This window comes from Platalea leucorodia (assembly GCF_965183815.1).
Source record: "Platalea leucorodia genome assembly, chromosome: 2".
NCBI classification, from domain to species: domain Eukaryota; kingdom Metazoa; phylum Chordata; class Aves; order Pelecaniformes; family Threskiornithidae; genus Platalea; species Platalea leucorodia.
This window is the reverse complement of record NC_138824.1, coordinates 7441029-7460354: the sequence shown is the minus strand read 5'-3', so window position 1 is coordinate 7460354 and position 19326 is coordinate 7441029. Positions and strand designations below refer to the sequence as shown.

At 41.0% G+C, this 19326-nt stretch overlaps 1 protein-coding gene across 5 annotated transcripts in view; it reads right to left on the bottom strand.

Moving 5' to 3' along the window:
- The window catches only part of DLG2 (discs large MAGUK scaffold protein 2), a gene marked incomplete at both ends in the record, with an annotated part of 1048402 nt that overhangs the window by 659093 nt on the left and 369983 nt on the right, over positions 1–19326 (bottom strand). Inside the window, one exon of one of the 5 annotated variants that reach the window (XM_082337995.1) lies at positions 3167–3265. The exons of the other annotated variants lie outside the window; for them this stretch is intronic. Within the exon in view, the coding sequence (XP_082194121.1) occupies positions 3167–3265 (99 nt within the window). Of the gene's footprint in view, positions 1–3166; positions 3266–19326 lie in introns of those variants that run through there. 5 annotated transcript variants of the gene reach the window in all.

The following is a 19326-nucleotide window of genomic DNA, read 5'->3' as shown; positions in this document are numbered from 1 at the left end:
GTAGCGGTGGAGCAACTCTAGGACTCAGAGGATACACATTCATATCCCAGCCCTGCAAGACTATGAACAAGAAAGTTCTGCAAAACACCTCCTGGCACCTGAGGGCCATATTTTAAAACCTGCTTGCCCCCTCTCTGCTTTTCCTCTGTACCGGTAACACTGATACTTCCTACCAGAAATGGGAGAAGTGTTTAAACATGTTAAAGTAGGTTGCAATAGTGGCACTTCAGGTAAACACTACCCTGCCTTTCAGATTAAAATGCTCTGAATTCTTTGCAATTTCAAGGTCAAGGATTATAAAACTGGGCATCATTGAAAGTAAAGGTCCAAGACAAGGTCAACTATCAAAGTCCAGGAAAACAAGCTGAAAAGGAAAGCTTCCCGCAGGCGCAGTTAAGACTCCTCCACTGCCTTCTTTGCAACATATGGTGTAGTAAGACATGCACACCCTCTTCCTGCCCCCCCCAAATTAACTCCCTGGCACCACCTGTTAGGAGTGAGCAGACTGTAAAATTATTGCATTGGGAACAGATAAAAATGGGTGTGATGGTTCTGATGTGGTGCATTGCTCTCACTCACTTCTGTGCCCATAGGAAAAGACGACTGTATTTGGCACAAAATTAAAACTAAAAACTGTAAATCAAGAGCGTGAGCAATATTTCATTCCTGTAACTTGCACTGTCCTCTCGAAAGGAGCTAGTTAATAACCTGAGCTGGTTATTTTATCACTTGGAGATATTTGCCTGAGCTTTGAATTCCTTTGTTGTATGTTTCACTATCTCTATTTTAAAACTCTCCTGTTCTGAGGACCTGTTTTCTCCTCTGCCACCCAGAATATAAAGTGTCATTCCAGTATATTGCTCTCCTTCCTGAGTTTAAGAACCACGTGATAGTAGAAGTCATAATATTATGAGCATGCTTAGATCCATGATTTCATGCCATGTGACTAAAACACTGCCTAAAAAGACACATCCTTACTTCTTGTTCAAACTTCTTTGCTTGCTAACAATGGATCTATACCCATAAACCTAGAAATATAACCCTATGTGTCCAAAGCAAAACGTTACGTATTTAGATATGGGCTGCAGAACAAAAGGAAATGAGAAAAAAGATATTTGAAGTGAGGTGATACACTGGTATGTATAGAGAATATCTCACGTTTGCTTGACGGTGGTATCAAAGGGTACTAATCTGACAAGTGTTGAACCAACCGAAGCTAACTCAGTTCGCTCGTGCTCCTTCTCATCTTTCTGAAAATGATCACTATCCCACACATCCACTTTTCATTTGAAAAGTAGTTTATAAACCACCACAAGAAGATAAAACATTGACTGTGACTAACTTAGTGAGCCTGAAGCGCTAAAGAAAGAGGAGGGAAAAAAGTTTATGATTTTTAATAAAAATCATTTTTAATAAAAATTTATGATTTTTATTCTCTTGCTTCTTCCTAACCAGATCTGAAAATAATGAAAGAACTTAAGTGCATCAAAGAATATCCTTTGAAAATCATGCTTACAGGCAGGAATACAAATTGGATACCAGTCCCTAGGCCACTGGCCTACCTTTGTAGAAGGGTGGCTTGCATTTAATTTCCCCTGACTAACAATTCACCTTCATTAATTAGAATTTAACACTTGAAAACAAGAGGGTTTAAGTTTTTAAAGTTAAAATAAAAAGGAAATATGAATTGCTGTTATGAAAAAGATGCAAATTAAAAAAGCTTTTAAACTGTTAAACTCTTAATGCTATTTATATCCCTAGTGGCATCATGACACAGCAATTAAATTATAACCCTTTCGCTAATTGAATATATTTTTGCCTATTTAAAAAGGAAGCGTGGAAACGAGAAACTTTAGTTCAGGAAAGTCTCGAGTAACCAGAGACGTAGGCAGGCCTTAGTCTGAGGAAAAGGAGAAGGTAGACAAATAAATTGTAAATGTTTGACTGGAACCTAGTTTAAGTTTAAGTATGTTATACGAAGCAGTAGATGATCTGCTATTAACTTCTAGCTGAATTACGTTTAGGGATCATTGGGTCATCTACGACCTATTTCATAAAGTTACTTCATTTTATTTAGGCTAGTCTGTCACATAGGAACTCAAAAAAATTATATTGTGTTCCCTAGTTTGTGGGCTGTACAACTAAAATTTGATCTTTCTAGCCTAGGTATTTTTGAGGATTAAAAAAGTTACACAGATGATTTAAAAATAATTACTATCACTACCATTTTTTTATGTAACTGCTCATTTCCTAGTCTATTTAAACATAGGGGAACAGTTTTAATATCATCCAATATTTAAGGATAGCAAGGAAAAGGAATGGGACAAAATTTGCAATCCCACTGTAAAATCATCATGATTGATCCAGTGATCCAAGAACCAAACTTGTTTACCCAAAGACAATAAGTTTTAAAAACCATGTAATCACTTTTGAGTTATTTCAGTAAAATAACAAACAACATCGGTTATACTCTAATGTCACGTCAGGATGTATATGGGGAAAAACATAGTCCAATCCAACACCTTTGTTAAAAAAATTGGGGTGGGATTGCATTACACAGCCAGAAAAGAAACTTCTCTGGCTAACTGCGCCACCTTTTGATTTAAATTTAAAAGAGAAATTAAACGATTGTCCAGTCCCTAGAAGAAAACACTTATTTAAAGATATTCTTGTAGACTTAAAAATGGGCTCAGGAGCTTACTTTATTTATTTCTTACAGAGAAGTGCAGGGCTGTATACTTTAATATTGCTCTTATGGTTAAAAGCCATGTCAGCAATATAAATGGAAAAAATATATTCATTCGTACTGGTTTGTGTTTTTGTAATAACAGTATACACATCAAAATCAATAAAGCCGGGCAAATGGCAGAGTAGTGGTTTAGTAATCTTAGCACTGTTAGCTAAGTATACAGTCAACTCTAAAACAAATGCTTCACAATCCGTTAGATTCTCCTATGTAAATCTATACTCGTACAAACCTGGGAAATAAGAAAGCTTTACTTCTGATTTTTTTCCTAACATTTAAAACGTATCGGCTGTAAGCCCTAATTTATAGCCAACGTATCGCAATTTGCACTGAAATCTCTAGTCAGACATGAAATTAAATAACACAGATATTCAAAGGAGTTACAGCATGCATTTAAATACATTAACCACATCCTACCTTGCATCCAAACATCAACGATAAAGTGTTGTTGGTGCATGCAACTTTGCAGTGGCAAATCATTGGTGTAAAGCAGTCAGGATTTTTAACAATAGGGCACATTCCTTTAGTGCTGCAGTAGTAGCAGCCTACTGAAGGCTAAAAACAAGTAGCTAATACAGCACATGGAGTGGCAACATATGCTGCTCAACAGCTAGCTTTTCTCTTGCTGGTCAGAAGCAGCCTGCTTGAATCTCTACCTGTGTCCCATTCAGCCATCCCCTTCTTTGTTGATGAATCAACGATGCAGCATTGATCACGAATCTCAGGATTTCCCTTCCTCTGGGAAATTAGATTTTACATTGGAAAAAAAAAAAAAAAAAAAAGAAAAAAAAAGAGAGAAATGGAAATGAGGGGGACTAGCAGGTGTGGCAGTATTAGCATGTAAAAGGATGTAAACGCCTACTCATAACAATCACATAAGATTGTCATGCTAGCTGAAGTGGGCTGAAATTATTCCATCGGAAGAAAAATACTGCAGCTCCTGATTTGGTAAAAAGCCAGTGAGTTGCTGCAATACATAGTCATTGTGGGGAGAGAAGAGAAAAAAAAATTACTTATCTAAGAAGCCAGAATCCTCAGCCTTTATCAATATGCATTCCAGTAAGGATTCCCTTCCCAGCGCCTCCCCGAGAAAAAGAATCAAATCAGTCGCAACTCCGGAGAAGCGATGACCTTTGCTTTCCCCAAAAAGATGAATCTCAGCATGAAACAAACTGTACTCAAAGCTGAAAATCCCAGATGCTGGGAGTTTGCAATCAGAGAAATACAAGTAACATTTATCCAATCCTGGCTTGCCACATGGGAGCTTTCTCCAGGCACAAATTTACAAATAGACAGGTTGAAGGATTGCAGGAGACACTGAATAAAGATATGAAGTTACACGGAAAATGCACCAGCACGAAGCTTAAAACGCAACCCTCTTTAAACTCTGCTTTTGAGGCAAGGTAACTAATGACTCCAGCTAGTACTGTTATTCTATAACCTGCAAATGGCTTGCTGTATTCCAGAAATGCAATCATTAAAGAAGTTTGGGAGCATAACGCTGGTTTGGATTCAGTTACAGCCGTCGCTGTTCCTTCGGTTAAAGCAACACCAGCTGAAAATGCATAATAAAGCATTTGGATGAGCAAACCGCTAGCTGTGCTTTTTAAGAGGATTATTTATATCAAAAGTTGGATGAATATATCCTCCAGTTTTAGGTTCGGTCATGGCAGACACACAAATATAAAATGAAAAGGCTACGATACAGAAAGTAAAGCGATGTCTTCAACGATTTCACAGCTGAAAGCAAGGTAAACCCAGCAATTGTTTCCAGTGACTTGACCCTGCTTTTTTTGCGACTCACTAAGCTCTGCCCATCAAATTAGAAACTCTTTCTAAAGAAATGAGAGCAGCTTGTCTCCCTGGCAATCGTGAGTGAGCTCTTAAGGCACAACTGAAACAATTTTCTGTAATAAACCCGAACTAGAAATTTGTTATACAACAGAATGGAGAAAATGGCAAATGGAGGTTTCTGTATGTAGCCAGGTCAAGCAGTATAGAGGGTGAATGGTACAGAATTTTTAAAAATATCTGCCTGAGACTGCAGACCCTAATGTAGGAGATCTCTTCTATTAAGATTTTATATTTATGTAAATATATATATGTGTCTGTGTATTGCATATATGTATATATATGAATTTTAAGTAGAATTTCTCCAGTATAACCTACCCTCACTTTGCAAAGTTCAAAACCATAAACGAACCATTTTCTTAAACAGCTTTGATCTTCCTCTTTCTTTTGCACCATACAATAACTTTATTTTTATCCAATTTGCAATCCAAAATTTCAACTTGGTATAATATTTTCTGATTATTGTTTCTCACTCTATATTTTTGAACTTAGAGCTTGCAAGAGCCCAATCTCAGTAAAATGACAGTAGTTTCTAGATGGAAATGACAGATAGAACTGCTCCACAGTTAGAGTTACAACCCAGTTCCATTTCTGAAGATTTATTTCTTGCAAATAACAGGTCCTTACAACCCAGTGTCCTCAATTCACTCAGCTCATACTTTTTTTCCTAACAGCCTGGACATGAGCGTTACATGTCATCGGAGTTCACTATGCGGATGCCAATCAATCAGCTATCGATAATCTAAGTTTGTCTGACCCGTTAGTGCAAAGTGACATTGCAGCAGCACTTCTTTCTGACTTGCTGTGCTAGTTATCATCTGAAACAGTGACTGAGCCTGTTTAGAAACGTACTATGGTGACAAACAGCAGCCTTAACATTGCTGAATCTTTGATCTGTTTATTCCTAGCTTGCCTGTCTCGTTATTAAGCTATATATTATACAGATTTTCTTTCAAGTACTGTCTCTCAGCATAACCAGCACTGGTGTAAATATAGAAAAGTGTAGTTTCCATGACAATACATTCCATAGTTACAGCCAGCAGCCACTATCATTAAAACATGAATCACAGTGCTACCTTAAGGTGTGAGCACACTACATCACTGGCCTTAGAAGCGTTAATTTGGGATGGGGGTGGCATGACAATATTTTTAGGAGACACTACTACAAAATGCCAGAAAACTGTGCTATTTAACTATTTTAGCAGTTCTAATATCCACCCATCTTAGACATTTAAGTGATCAGCAACACTCTCAATCTGTCCTAATCATTAGCATTTCTAATATAAGAACACATCGCATCTGCACTTTTCAATGTTTTAAACACGATGTCCTGATTTAAAACTGGACTCATAATCACACAAATATGACTTCCAATTAATGTTCACAGGGCCTAATTAAAATCACCTGCATTTAATTCCAAATTCCAATTTCAAAGAAGGGAAGGAAAATCAGCCAGTTAGCCTCTTGTATCTTTTGGATCTGACTGCATTCAGCTGGCTCATGCTCTCAAGAGGGAGGACATATCTGTTCATTAAAATTCCCATTTCTTCCCCAGTGCCTAACACTATTGCAGATTTTCAACCAGAACAAGTTTCACCTGTGATTTCATTTCAGTGTTAAGATGGATCAAACACCAATCACCTGAGTATTGCGCAAGGCAAGAAACAACATCCCTTCACACTTAAACTAATTGTTGCTTTCAAGTGAAAAACAGTTACCTGACGCACAGTCATTTGGGAAAAGATCAGAAAAGGAAGATTCATTCCAATGACAGATTGGAATAATAACTCATATCGTAGTTGGCCAAGACATTTATTTCAATTAAGTGACAACCACATATAGAAAACTGCCATAAGAAAACATTTGCTCAGAGATCCTCCTCTTTTTTTTTTTTTTTCCAATAGGACTCATCACAGACACAGAAGTAAATTGCTAATTGCCAGGAAAGCCATTTAAATCACAGTCATACTGCAGGAGCAAGGGTTCTTGGAAAACCTATGTCCATGTTTTCACTCTGTCTGACGGGATATACAGAAGAACAAACACTGTGGGTGTCACTGTATGAAAAAGGGAGTCCACAGATCTGCTGGGTTTTGTGAGCCCTCCACTTTTGTTTGGACTTGAGCGCACTGACCCAGCCTACTCGCTCGCAACCACTGTGCTGCCACGATGAAGGGCACCTCTTTTGCTGTTAGCAAAAAGGGAGACTCCCAGCAAATTGCAGTGTAGTTATTGAGTTATTGTCAGAAGCTTCGAGTGAAATGACCCTGCCAGTGAATAAAAGTCACCTGCTACTGTCTGAGCTTAGTCTTTGCAAAAGTTACTCTCTCCCTCACCTGCTAGATTTGGGAGAAACAAGAACTGTTGCTCCACTTATCATTTCTATTTGGTCCATATAGCTGGTAAAATTTCTCCTGCTCTACCAGTCTTTCTGGAAGTTACCTTCACCCAACCTTTCCAGGTTCTCTGACGATGTCTGCCTTTCACAGTGCACTGTTATGTGGAAACAGATGAATTAACTTGGAACAACTGAGTTGCATTTCTGGAAGTATTATAGTTATGTTTGCGTGGCACTTCCTCACCTAATGTGTTCAAACCTCCTCCTGCATTGGAGCTACTTCAAATACCAATACTTAGCCCTGCACCTGACGTATCATGTGAGAATCAAGAAAACCAAAATATGTAAAAATAAAAGTAAGGACCTGAAGAGTCACAAAGAATTTTTAGATATTAACCCTTGACTATATTAGGATATGTAATTGGTTTTTTTTTTTTTTTTTTTTTAATTTAATTCACTGCTGTTTCAGTTGAGGAAATTGCTTAAGTTTTGGTACTATAGTAAGATTTGTGTATTTCCCTTTCCCTATTTTCACTACTCAACTTTTTGTTCCATTGTCACACCATTAAAAATTCTGCTAACCCCTTACCACATCCATTAGATACGAGAAGATCAAGATGCTCTATAGACCCTTGGCCAAGCTATATGCATTGTTAACTTTCTTCTAATCTTTTGTTAGAATTCAAAATCACCTTCTCTGTTGCTCTTCTCTGAATTCCCTGTACACTAATCAAGCCTCCTAAAAACTAAACCTGTCTCTGACAGTGATTAAAGAGAAGTTGTCTTCTCAAAGAATCATATTAGATGAAAGAAAAAGGGAGAAGGCTTGTTACACCACAGGCAGCACGTACAAAAGAAACCAGAGAATATAAATATAAAACAAACTTGAAAGATCCCCCATCAAAACAGAAATGACTGCACACAACTGTGTCACATGTTCCTTAAGAACAAAACAGTCTCAAACCTCTAGTCTAAACCAAAGTTTTCACAGCTGTCCTGTTATTTGGAGGGACTCTACTTAGGGCATTTCAAGGGTCTCAGCTATGTCTACACTTTATGTGAGCTGGTCATTTTGGGGAATAGAATAGAGATGACAAGCCTTTATTTTGATGATATTTGTCTGTTGGTGACTATCAGAAGCCTGGGCTTAGTTTGCCTGAAAATCCACCTGCTTTTGGAACAATTATCATAGAATCATAGAATCATAGAATGGCTTGGGTTGGAAGGGACCTATAACGGTCATCTAGTCCAAAGCCCCTGCAATGAGCAGGGACATCTTCAACCAGATCAGGTTGCTCAGAGCCCCGTCCAACCTTGACCTTGAATGTTTCCAGGGATGGGGCACCTACCACCTCTCTGGGCAACCCATTCCAGTGTGTCACTACCCTCATTGTAAAAAATTTCTCCCTTATATCTAGTCTAAATCTACCCTCTTTCAGTTTAAAACCATTACCCTGTGTCCTACCGGAACAGGCCCTGCTAAAAAGTCTGTCCTCATCTTTCTTATAAACCCCCTTAAGTATTGAAAGGCTGCAATAAGGTCTCCCCGCAGCCTTCTCTTCTCCAGGCTGAACAACCCCAGCTCTCTCAGCCTTTCCTCATAGCAGAGGTGCTCCATCCCTCTGATCACTTTTGTGGCCTCCTCTGGCCCTGCTCCAACAGGTCCATGTCCTTCCTGTGCTGAGGACCCCAGAGCTGGACGCAGGGCTCCAGGGGGGGCCTCACCAGAGCGGAGCAGAGGGGCAGAATCCCCTCCCTTACCCTGCTGGCCACACTGCTTGTGATGCAGCCCAGGATACAGTTGGCTTTCTGGGCTGTGTGAGCACACATCATTGAAGCCCACCCAGGAAAGACCCTACAGCCACTGGATATCAGCTCAAGAGCAGCTAAAATCTATGGAGGAGCTGCTATTTTGTGATCTGTCTGCACCTCATGCAAAGCTATGTTTGAACCTGCACTAAGGGGTAATATGAGATTGAATTTTCACCCTTGCTCTTAGAAATGGGGATTAGCTGACTTTTTTACTGTCCAAAGGCTCAAGGACTAGACTAAATCTGGGCCAATCCTACCATAAGAAGGAGACGAATAGGGCCACTGGGGTGGAGGTGGGACAGAGAGCCCCGGGGACATCCATGTAGAGACAGGTTTACTACTTCTGTGAGATGCCATTGCGACTGCTGGGACCTGCCTCTTCCACTGTCATGAGTAGCAGCTGCCACATCTCACACAGTGGCTTGTGGCAGCTGGCTTGGCTTTCCCAAATCTCTGTATAATGGCAGGGATGAGATGTCAGTTGGCTTCTGCCACCAGCAGACCCTGCTGGTGGAGAGCTGCTTTGCTTCTCCTAGAGCTAACAAGGGAATGGACAACTCACGGAGATAGAAAGTTCTCCTCAAGCACCTTGAGATCACAGCATGGAGGCAGATAGATAGGCAGAGGACAGCTCGGATGCTCTGAAAAACACCTATGCATCAAAATTCAGATGCAGTAGGCAGCTTGGAAAGCATTATGTGACTCAATCTCTCCACCTGAAGATGGAGATAATGCCTTCCAATTAAATGCCCATATCTCTAAGTACACAGTCATATAAACAGTGATTTTTAAGTTAATGGGAATACTCTTACAAAAAGTACTCATGTTCATAAGTGTTTACACATTTTAAAGTGCCACATTACCAGCATAGTTTTATATTTTTAACCAGTGGAAAACTGTCTGAATTATTTCTGAAAGTAATTTTGATCTGTTAAATCATTTACAAAGTCACCAATTGCATATAATTTTTTAAAGTAACTTCTTTAACCAGGTATAAATTTAAAAGAAAAATGAGAGAGGGGAGAAAAATTACTCAAATTAAATATCAGCTTGAAGGAAAAAATCAAGCATACTACTGCAAGCCCTCAATAGCTACAGAACAGCTCTGCTTTTGTGAAGATTCCTATTTATATCTTGTATTAGAATTTTTAGAATTTTCTGTGAGAAACTGAAGAGAAATAAAGGCCTGGTCCTGCCGACACAGGGTGAAAACATGCTCACAGCACATTCAGAATATATATGCCCCACTTTAATGTCATTATGTAGACCTACTGATGTCTTTAAGTCATTATAGTGTAATACATCTGCACCTAAATGAGCCTGAAGCGATCAGTTTAGCCACCGCACGCCAGAGCTCACCAAGGACTAAGAGCTTCAGTGTTTACCCAGACTGCCGGGGCAGAAGAGGGGTTAGCATACACTGAATTTTGTGTTACTACACTGTTGCTAGCACTAAACTAGCTAGCTCAGTTATGTCAATATGCACTGAAGTTAATGCACCATACACACATATTTACTATATGCATTAAACAGAGGCATAAGCCTGGCCACAGTCCTACACATGGTCACCAGCTCTGCATGCACGTCCTTCCTGCTGGGTGCAAGTTGGAGTCCCCCAGTAGGAAGCACAATAATTGGTAGTAATTTTCCAGTAATTTTCCAGTCTCCCTTTGAATCCATGTAAACTTCTACTTCCATAACATCCTTTGGTGAGAAGTTCCTTAGGCCTTCCACTTCTCCTATGAAAATCTCTCCTTTTTTGTTTATTTTGAATCTTGCTCCTGATATCTTTATCAGCTGTCTCAAAATGTTGCAATGGAAGAAACAAGGAACAGTCAACTCCTATTCATCCTCTTCATGTCATTCATGATTTTATAAACCAGTGCTGTGTCCTAACTGGTCTCTTTTCCATAATGAAAAGTTGTAGCCTAATAGATCTCAGTCGTTGTTATAACAATAGGTTTTATATATTTGAAGATGGTCATTGTTTATCCCTACTTGTTCTACTTAACTCTTTCAAACTTCACCATAGCTCATAAACTATAAAACCCTTAATGACCTTGGTCTTTTCCTCTAAAATCTCTCCATCCCTCTCAAAGTGTGCATCCAAACCGTGACATTGCCCAGCAGAATAATTCCTTCCATTTCTCGCTTACAGTAATTCTCTAAATATAGCCCAAGTTTTTTACATTAGCTTTGCAATAGCCTCACATTTTCCACTGAGACTCACTCTGGGATTCATTTTTACCCAACCTCATCTTTCTCTGCTGCCTGTCTAATCAATAGATATTTGGTATTCATGCAATTGGATATCCCTTCCTACAAGCAACACTTCACCTTTGTATTTCATGTTATTGCTTTCAGGCCATTTCTTTATGTTGAACTTTACATGTGCCATTCCTCCGACAAATTCCAGGGTGCTCAGGATATGGACTTCAATAGAAAGTACTTGGAAGCAATTCTTCCTGGGATTTAGACTAGCTGGAGCACAGTGTTACATCCCCCAAAAGAGTTTCAAAGGGGAAGTCCACTGCCAAGAAACGTGTCTCTAGTTACTGAGAAGATACATACACTGCTTAGACCTCATTGCCTTTGGATCATATGGAATTCAAATTTTGGTGATCATTAATGGCCCATATAGGTGGGAAGTCCATAGGGACTACACCCGGCTGAAGTAAAATAAGGAGTCTATTCTTTTGAGTCCTGTGTGAAATGCTGCTATGATCTAAATAAAAGTTAGGAGACAGAAGAAATCACAAAATCAAAAACAAATAAAAAAGCAAGTAAAAATCATTATTATTACCTTGACCGTTTCCTGAAAGTGTTTCATAAGGGCCTGGCATAATTTTCAAATGCAGTTCCCATAATTTGCTTTTATTGGAAAGCCAGTGCCTATACTATATATCTCTAGTACTGAGAAGTTCAGACTGCTGCTGGCAGCTCCAGGGAGGAACCACCGGAAACCAGCCTTCATTTCTTGTGTCATATGGTACTACTATTTAGAGATGAATGATAAGCCTAAAGGAAAAGTACTTGATGAAAGCAGAAGTAAAAATAAAACTGATGATGCATCACAACTTACGAGAAGGTCGGGCTTTTTGGCACTTTGGAGAAATGAATTTTTCACAACATTACTAGCTTTTTGCAAGGAAGTCTGATATCTTGATTGCAAAATGTCATTAAACAAAGCTATAATTTCAGGCAGACCGAAATAAATAAATAAATAAATAAATAAATAAATAAATAAATAACCCGAGCCTAAAACTAAATTCTATTTTGTAAAGTCTTGCATGACTTGCTCCATATTATTATTATGGTTAAGGCTTACTATGGGTAAGGGTGCAGGCACCCTGGCTGGGTGCTAATCAGACATACATTTCATGTCAGAGATGAACCCAGGCTGTGGCCATGTGTGCTAGAAGCAGGAGAACACCTTTGGATTCCTCTATGAGGATTTTCTTCTGCTCAGAAATTCTCCCTGATATACAGAGAAGAAATTCCTAATTAACCAGATGTTTGATTTTTTTTTTTTTAATTTTTCTACATATAAATGTATTCATTTTTCCCAGTTCCCACCATTAAAAGTGAGTGTTTTCCAGCAGTTCTCAGCGGTCAGGAAGATTGTCACTGATTTTCCTCAGATTTTCTTAACGGGAAATTCTGTGTTCATTTCTGACAAATGCCACTATTCTCACAGCTTTTAGCATTTAGTGGCTTTTCAGCTATGAAATTCTCACTCCATAAAAAAACATAACAAAACAAAACAAAACAAAAAAAAAACACCAAGAAAAACCCAAACCCTAAACTTCATCTACTCTAATGTCAGTGGAAAGCAAATAAGAGATGCAATTGTGGCCACAGCTAAATTCTACAGCAAGTTTTCCAACAAAATTCCAACAAAACTATAGCAGAAACAGCTGTATGACAACATCTGCTTAGCCTCTCTGTTTTCTGGCTTTTCTAACCCCAGTATACTCAGGACGGGCCATGGACATTGGCCCCGGACACAGTAGGCACACAGGATGCTCTTACGCGACCCTGACAGTGTAATTTGAGGAACAGAGATTGCAGATCCCTCTGTTAAATGCATCCATCCCACATCTGGGAAACAACCAAGGGAAAACCATCAATTCCCATCTTTTTCTTTTTGGAGAGGGGGCTGCCCTTGACTCCAAACCACACAGAGATGCCAGCCAGCTGAGCTGCTAATAATGGCAAGGGGCTGTTGAAGAAAAATGCCTCTCAAAGACTTTTTCTCCTCTCCTCTCCTCTCAACTGTTTCTGTGTGTTTTGCTGTGTAGCCTGATCAGTTTTTCACAGTGGGTAAAGAAAATGTTACTCAGTGAAAGCTGGGAGTGTGTTGCTTTTGTGTTTTTAATGTGGCACAGACAACAGATTCTCTCTGCCTCCATCGCCTGATGCCCATTATCATGGCTTTAGAATCCTTGCGGGTCACAAAAAACAGATGGAGGAGGAGAGAGTTTAATCCTGGGTTGCCTGGGAATCCTATCAATCCTCTCATTCATGGGAGCTCCTGGACTGGGCACTCTCATGGCACAAGCGCTTCCTCGATGCTCGCAGTCCTTGCTCAACCCTTCGCTGCAGTGTGCTCAGGGAGAAGCACGGGACTGATTACAACGGTCTTATTCTGCTCCGTCCCGGTGAGCACTGACCACTGGCCCTTTACAGCACTTTCCTCTTTCTAAATTGCCTTTAAAAGTCAGGGCAGGGATTTTCCACCCCGCTGGCACTGCACAAGCGCTCTCTGTCCCCGGGGTTGTGGGAGTACTAGCAGGGTCTGTTACTCTTGACTGAGGTGAGAAACAGTTCTGTAAATCGAAGTCATTAAGAAAAAGCACATTGCCTCCAGCTCTGTGTTGGTCAGGAACATCTCCTACCTCCAACACTTCACCACCCGGGGAAGGGAAAGGAAAGACCTTAGTAAAATGGACGTTATACAGAGGGCATGTCTCCTCCAAAGCGTGCATGGGAATAGTAAGATGAAATAAAGCTAAACTTTGGAGAGTTATTGGAGTGCCCAGTTTGCAGTCCTCTAAAGATGACATTTTTAATGCCTCAAAGAAGAGGAGCTTAGTGGAAAATCAATGCATTTCTGAGGGAAAGGAGCCAACGCAGCTTAAACTGCTCCTAGTGGTGGCAGGCCTACGAAAGCCTGCAGAACCCTTCTGAGCTAATCCCTCGGCTCTCTCCGGTGACCGAAGACCACCTCCTCACCACAGGGTAAAAAGTCTGCTGCCGGGCCCCAGCATGGCCTCAGGACCTTCGTCCTGGAGGCAGCTCCCATGTCATTCAAGAGTGCCTCCACGGAGGAGATGCTAATGCAAAGGAACGTGCACAAGATCAGCTTTGGGCGTGGGAACAGGAGTCTCCCTGTCCTCCTGGTAACTAAATTAATGCCAGTCAGCCAGGAAAGAAATGCAAGAGAGCAGAGGCCCAGGGCTGTTTGACTCTTGCCTGGCTGAGAGCTGTTGTGAGTCAGCTAGAGACACAGACGGAGAGGACCATAATTCTCAGGATGGCAGCATCCTTGGTGCTGCCCCGTCCAGGTGTGGGAAAGAGCATCTTTGTGGTGGTGGTAGCTTACCTGGGGAGAGCTGCCCTCCTGCTTCTGCTCAGTCTGCAGTGCAGCTGACTTGTCTGGAGCAAGCTTCCAGGAAAAACAAAAAAAGCAGGCTGGGCAAAGTCTGCTTACAGGCTGTGCTGCAGCAGGAGCATCCATCTTAGATCCAGTGGAGGAGGAGAGCTTGGACAAGCTCCCTTTTTAAAGCAACAGTGCTCCTACTGAGCATGGCGAGGAAGGGTAGTGCTACGCCACGACAGAGGTTGCGCCGGATACATGCAGAGCACTTTATAGGCATTAGCTAATTGATCTTTGCAAAACCCTTTTGAGCTAGGCAATTAAACATCATCCGTCCAATTTTACAGGTGCAGAAACTGAGCTGGGCTAATGTAAACTTGCGCAGAAGTAGCCCACAATTTTAGGGTGCCTCAGCCACAAGGCTTTTGGTCTGATTTTGTAGGTGCAGGACATCTGTGGGTCTGACTGACTTTGACAGTGCACAGCATCTGTAACTCCACTTGTAACTAAGAGTACACGACTGTTTTTAAAAGCCAACCCCAGGGGTATTTCAAGTTGGAAATCCCCAAAAGGAGGCACCCCAAATCACTAAGCCTTGAGGATAATGCTGGCTTTTGTGTCTAAAGATACCTAAGGAGAAAAGTCTAGAGTCAGGTTTAACTAGATTTTGTCTCTCTGCTTCCTCTTTATGAATCTAGACATGCCCCTTCCCTGCAGCCTCCGCATGGATTCCTGTGGACCTGTTGGCAGAGAGTTGGGGTTTGAGAAGAAAAATAAAACTTTTCTTGTCCAGGGACCACTTAGTCTATATGAACTGAAGGACTACAAGATGGGACACCCTCGCTGGATCCACCACCACACTACAAAAACTGCCATTGGGGAAATAAGACAGTTGTCCAGAGAGTGGCATTTATCCTTTCATGGCCACTGGCCACTCTAACTCTGCATTGGCCTTGTGAAGTGAAGAAAATAGGCAACACAGGTAGAAACAGGGCATGGGACACTTGTGGGACACGCTGCATGGCTGGAGCTGACGATAACAGAGTGGTATGTGAGGTTTGTTTAGTTTACTCTTTATTACCCTCAAGGCATATTTTTGTTATATGGCAGACCCTTAATAAACATAACGCTTTTACCTCTAAGTGTGCTTGACCAAATAGCTATAAAAGAGACCTCAGAGGCTGCCTCTCTCCTGACTTGCTAATGTTGTAGCAGTAGTCTACCAAAGCCCAGATTTTTAAAGTTAGATAGATGCAGTCTGGTACCTTGTGGGATTTTCACTTGTAGGCTGAACAAGTTTGGAATTAACATTAAAAAACAGGGCAAGTAAGAACACCCACTAGTGCCTACTTGTGATTGTAGGTACATAAATAGCTTTAAAAATCTCAGGTTTATCTCATGTAGGGCTCCAGACTGGAGAATTCACTTCCCTTACAGCTATAAGACAACAGCTGAAGCTCCTGTTGTCCTTCAAACTGTGCTTTAAAGTACATCCATGTATTCACGCAGCCTTTTTCTCCTCCAAACCTTCCAGATGTGTGAGAGCTACAAACTGAGTATTCTCCAAAGGGACAGGCCTGAAGTAATTCAAAGTCCTTTGTTAGGCATTCTGTCAATGCTGTAAACATCGCTATTTAATTGATGTACTGTTCTTATTATACGTGCCCTAAGGGAGTGTGCTGACCAGAGCCTCTTGTAAATTGAATAAATAAACAAATAAATAAGCACGCATCGCCACTTCGACCAGCTCACTGTGTGACAGAAAAGTCTGTGTGGTTTAATGTGGTTTCTACACAACAGTCTTGCTGGCTGGAATGGCTTGTTTGATCTTCATTAACCCTGGCAGGATCTTCCAGCTCCTTCCTCCACCTCAGCAAAGACAGAGAATGCCACTCTTCCTTTCTGGATTTCTAAGGTCACTTTGTTTATTAAATATGTCATTTTAAAAGCTTCCTATAAACTGAAAACTGCCTATTTCCTTCCTTCATCTGGAAAATAGGTGAAGACTGATGTCATTTTCTGTTAAAAGGGATGAGGTTGTATCCTTCTTCTCCCATTCCTTCCCTTTCCTCCCTTGTCCATCTACCCCGCTTCACAGCTCTGCAAAGCCATGATCTCTCATTTGCTTCTTACTTGTGTATTGTCTGGACCAAAATACTTCTCAAATGTGTCTTTTAACAAAACCTTAGTAAACATAGCTGTACCAGTCAAAGTCAGGACTACAGTGCAAACAAACCTGTGCCAGCTGGGGAGATAACCTAGCTAAGCCCAAGTACAGAAAGCAACATAGACATGGGCACCATCACTCAGCGAGGGCTGGCCACCCAAATCCTCGCACCGCTGCTTGAGGGGGATTTGCAGCCTATGCTCATCTCTGGGCTGCCTCAGCAAAAGCACAGTCGGTGCCCTGGCTGACTGGCCTGTACACGTCTACAAGAACTGCAGCCACATACTGACTGCAGTCAGACCTTCATGCTCATGAATGTTATTCATGTGAGCAATTTCACAGCTGTGAGTCATCATCTTGCCTACATTCATATGTTCCTTTCCACTCTGGAAGAAAAGTGATTTCATTCACAAGAAGAAAAAATAGGTTTCAAGCAGTATCATGATACAATCACATCCTTTTATACTGTTCAGCTCCTTGTTATGAAATTTGATTCTTCTGAGGCATGACTATATCTTAAAGTGTGGAAAAGTGAGTTAAGATGGAGAATAGGTTGTGCCAGCTATGCCTCTGCGAATGCCCAAATCATTTCACCTAACTGTAGACTTTACTCACAGATCTGCTTAAAATTTGCAGGACAGTTATTTCAGGTTGTCTTCACACTTGAGTACAATAGATAAGTATTGTCAGATGTTCTTTACTATAGAGCTTAAGGAGACTGAAGAAATGAAGATGGACTGAACTAGAGACCGAACAGATTCCACTTGCGTGCTGGTGTCCCAGAGCTCCATACCCTTTCCCCCTTAACCATATTGCAAAATTGTTTTGGGGCAGTGGAGGTGCCATAGCCAGGTTTTTTGTAAGTGAAACAAAAAAACCCACAATGTACCCTATTTCTCCCAAATATGTGATGCCTCTGTTGCCCTTGGGAGAGATATTGGCCAAACCAAATTGAAATAAATTCAAAATCAGGAAAAGTGTCAGAGAAGGGGTGTTCCTCAGGGGACGTTTGCAGAATCCTTGAATCTGGACATATTCCTAAAATTGTTTCACAATAGGAAAATCAGACAGGATGTCTACTTCTCTCCCATGAGAAACTGGTAATATTTGACCTTAACATATAATTAGCTGTTAAATGACTTTCAAGGAGACTTTCCTAGGATAATCTACTTAGCCTTTAGCACCCATTTATCACTTCATGGTGGAGATTAGGGTCGATTCTAAAGAACAGCATTACTTAAAGTCTTGACTACCTTTTTTTTTTCAGTTAAAGTAAATTATTCCTTTATGGGAATATTGAGAGAATTTTATGTCCTCTTTTCTTCTTTCTAATGTATTGTTATGGAATAAGTGACTATCAAGGTCATTTAATGAATGAAACACTCTACAATTCAGAAAGGATTCACCAAAAGAACTGATGGACTTGTGGTCGCTCAGAGGGTTCTTAAGATACTTGTGAATTGTAGGCATGATGGTCGCAACATTGCTGCTACCAGGTATTGACCTAGGCACTGGTTCTAGGAAGAAATTAAAAAAATCCAGATTAAATTTTAAATAATTAAATCAAGGTGAGTCTCAGTGTCTGGACAATGCAAAAAGATTGTGGTTAAGTTTGTGAGTCCTAGACATACTATAGACCCTTCTGAAAAAAATATATGTCCAACTGCATCCACCTCAGGCTAAGAAATGAAGCATAACCTCATGATGAAACTGTTCAGGGCTCTTTCCCTACAACTCAGGCCACATCCACACTACGCAGCACTTGATCTTGAGTTTTTCATGTGTCATGGTTTAACCCCAGCCAGCAACTAAGCACCACCCAGCCGCTCACTCACTCCCCCACAATGGGATGGGGGAGAGAATCAGAAGAATAAAACTGAGAAAACTCATGGGTTGAGATAAAGACAGTTCAATAGGTAAAGCAAAAGCCGTGCGCGCAAGCAAAGCAAAGCAAGGAATTCATTCACTACTTCCCATCGGCAGGCAGGTGTTCAGCCATCCCCAGGAAAGCAGGGCTCCATCACGCGTAACGGTTACTTGGGAAGACATACGCCATCACTCCAAACGTCCCCACCTTCCTTCTTCTTCCCCCAGCTTATATACTGAGCATGACGTCATACGGTATGGAACAGCCCTGTGGCCAGTCTGGGCCAGCTGTCCCAGCTGTGTCCCCTCCCAGCTTCTTGTGCACCTGGCAGAGCACGGGAAGCTGAAAAGTCCTTGACCAGTGTAAGCACTACTCAGCAAGAACCAAAACATCAGTGTGTTATCAACATTATTCTCATCCTAAATCCAAACCACAGCACTCTACCAGCTACTAGGAAGAAAATTAACTCTATCCCAGCTGAAACCAGGACATCATGACACTGGAGATGTGTGTTGCATTCCTGTGACATCTGTGTCTGAGGATACCAAACATTCTGGGATTGTGCTGGAGCGCTGTATAGTTTCCAGACTATGCACTTTTTTCTCTAGCCCTGCTAGGGTGGTGTCCCATCAGGGACCTGCCCCAGCATGCTTGGCTGGCTTCAAAAGCCAGTCAAAGAGTGAATTAACTTTTATTCAATATGTACAGCCAGAGGACAAGGAACCTGGACATGAGCTGGGAAGCTAAAGATGTGCACGGTGAGACTAACAGTGGATTTTTGTCAAAATGAGTCCTCATACTAAGCAGGAATCGTATTCAGGTCCTAGGGAGCCAGCTAAGAGATGGCATCCAGGATCTCCATGTTTGGAGAATGGTGCTTCTCACTAATCCTTTGCTCAAACGGACATGGCTCTAGTCTCATTCTGGGACATTCAAACACCAAACA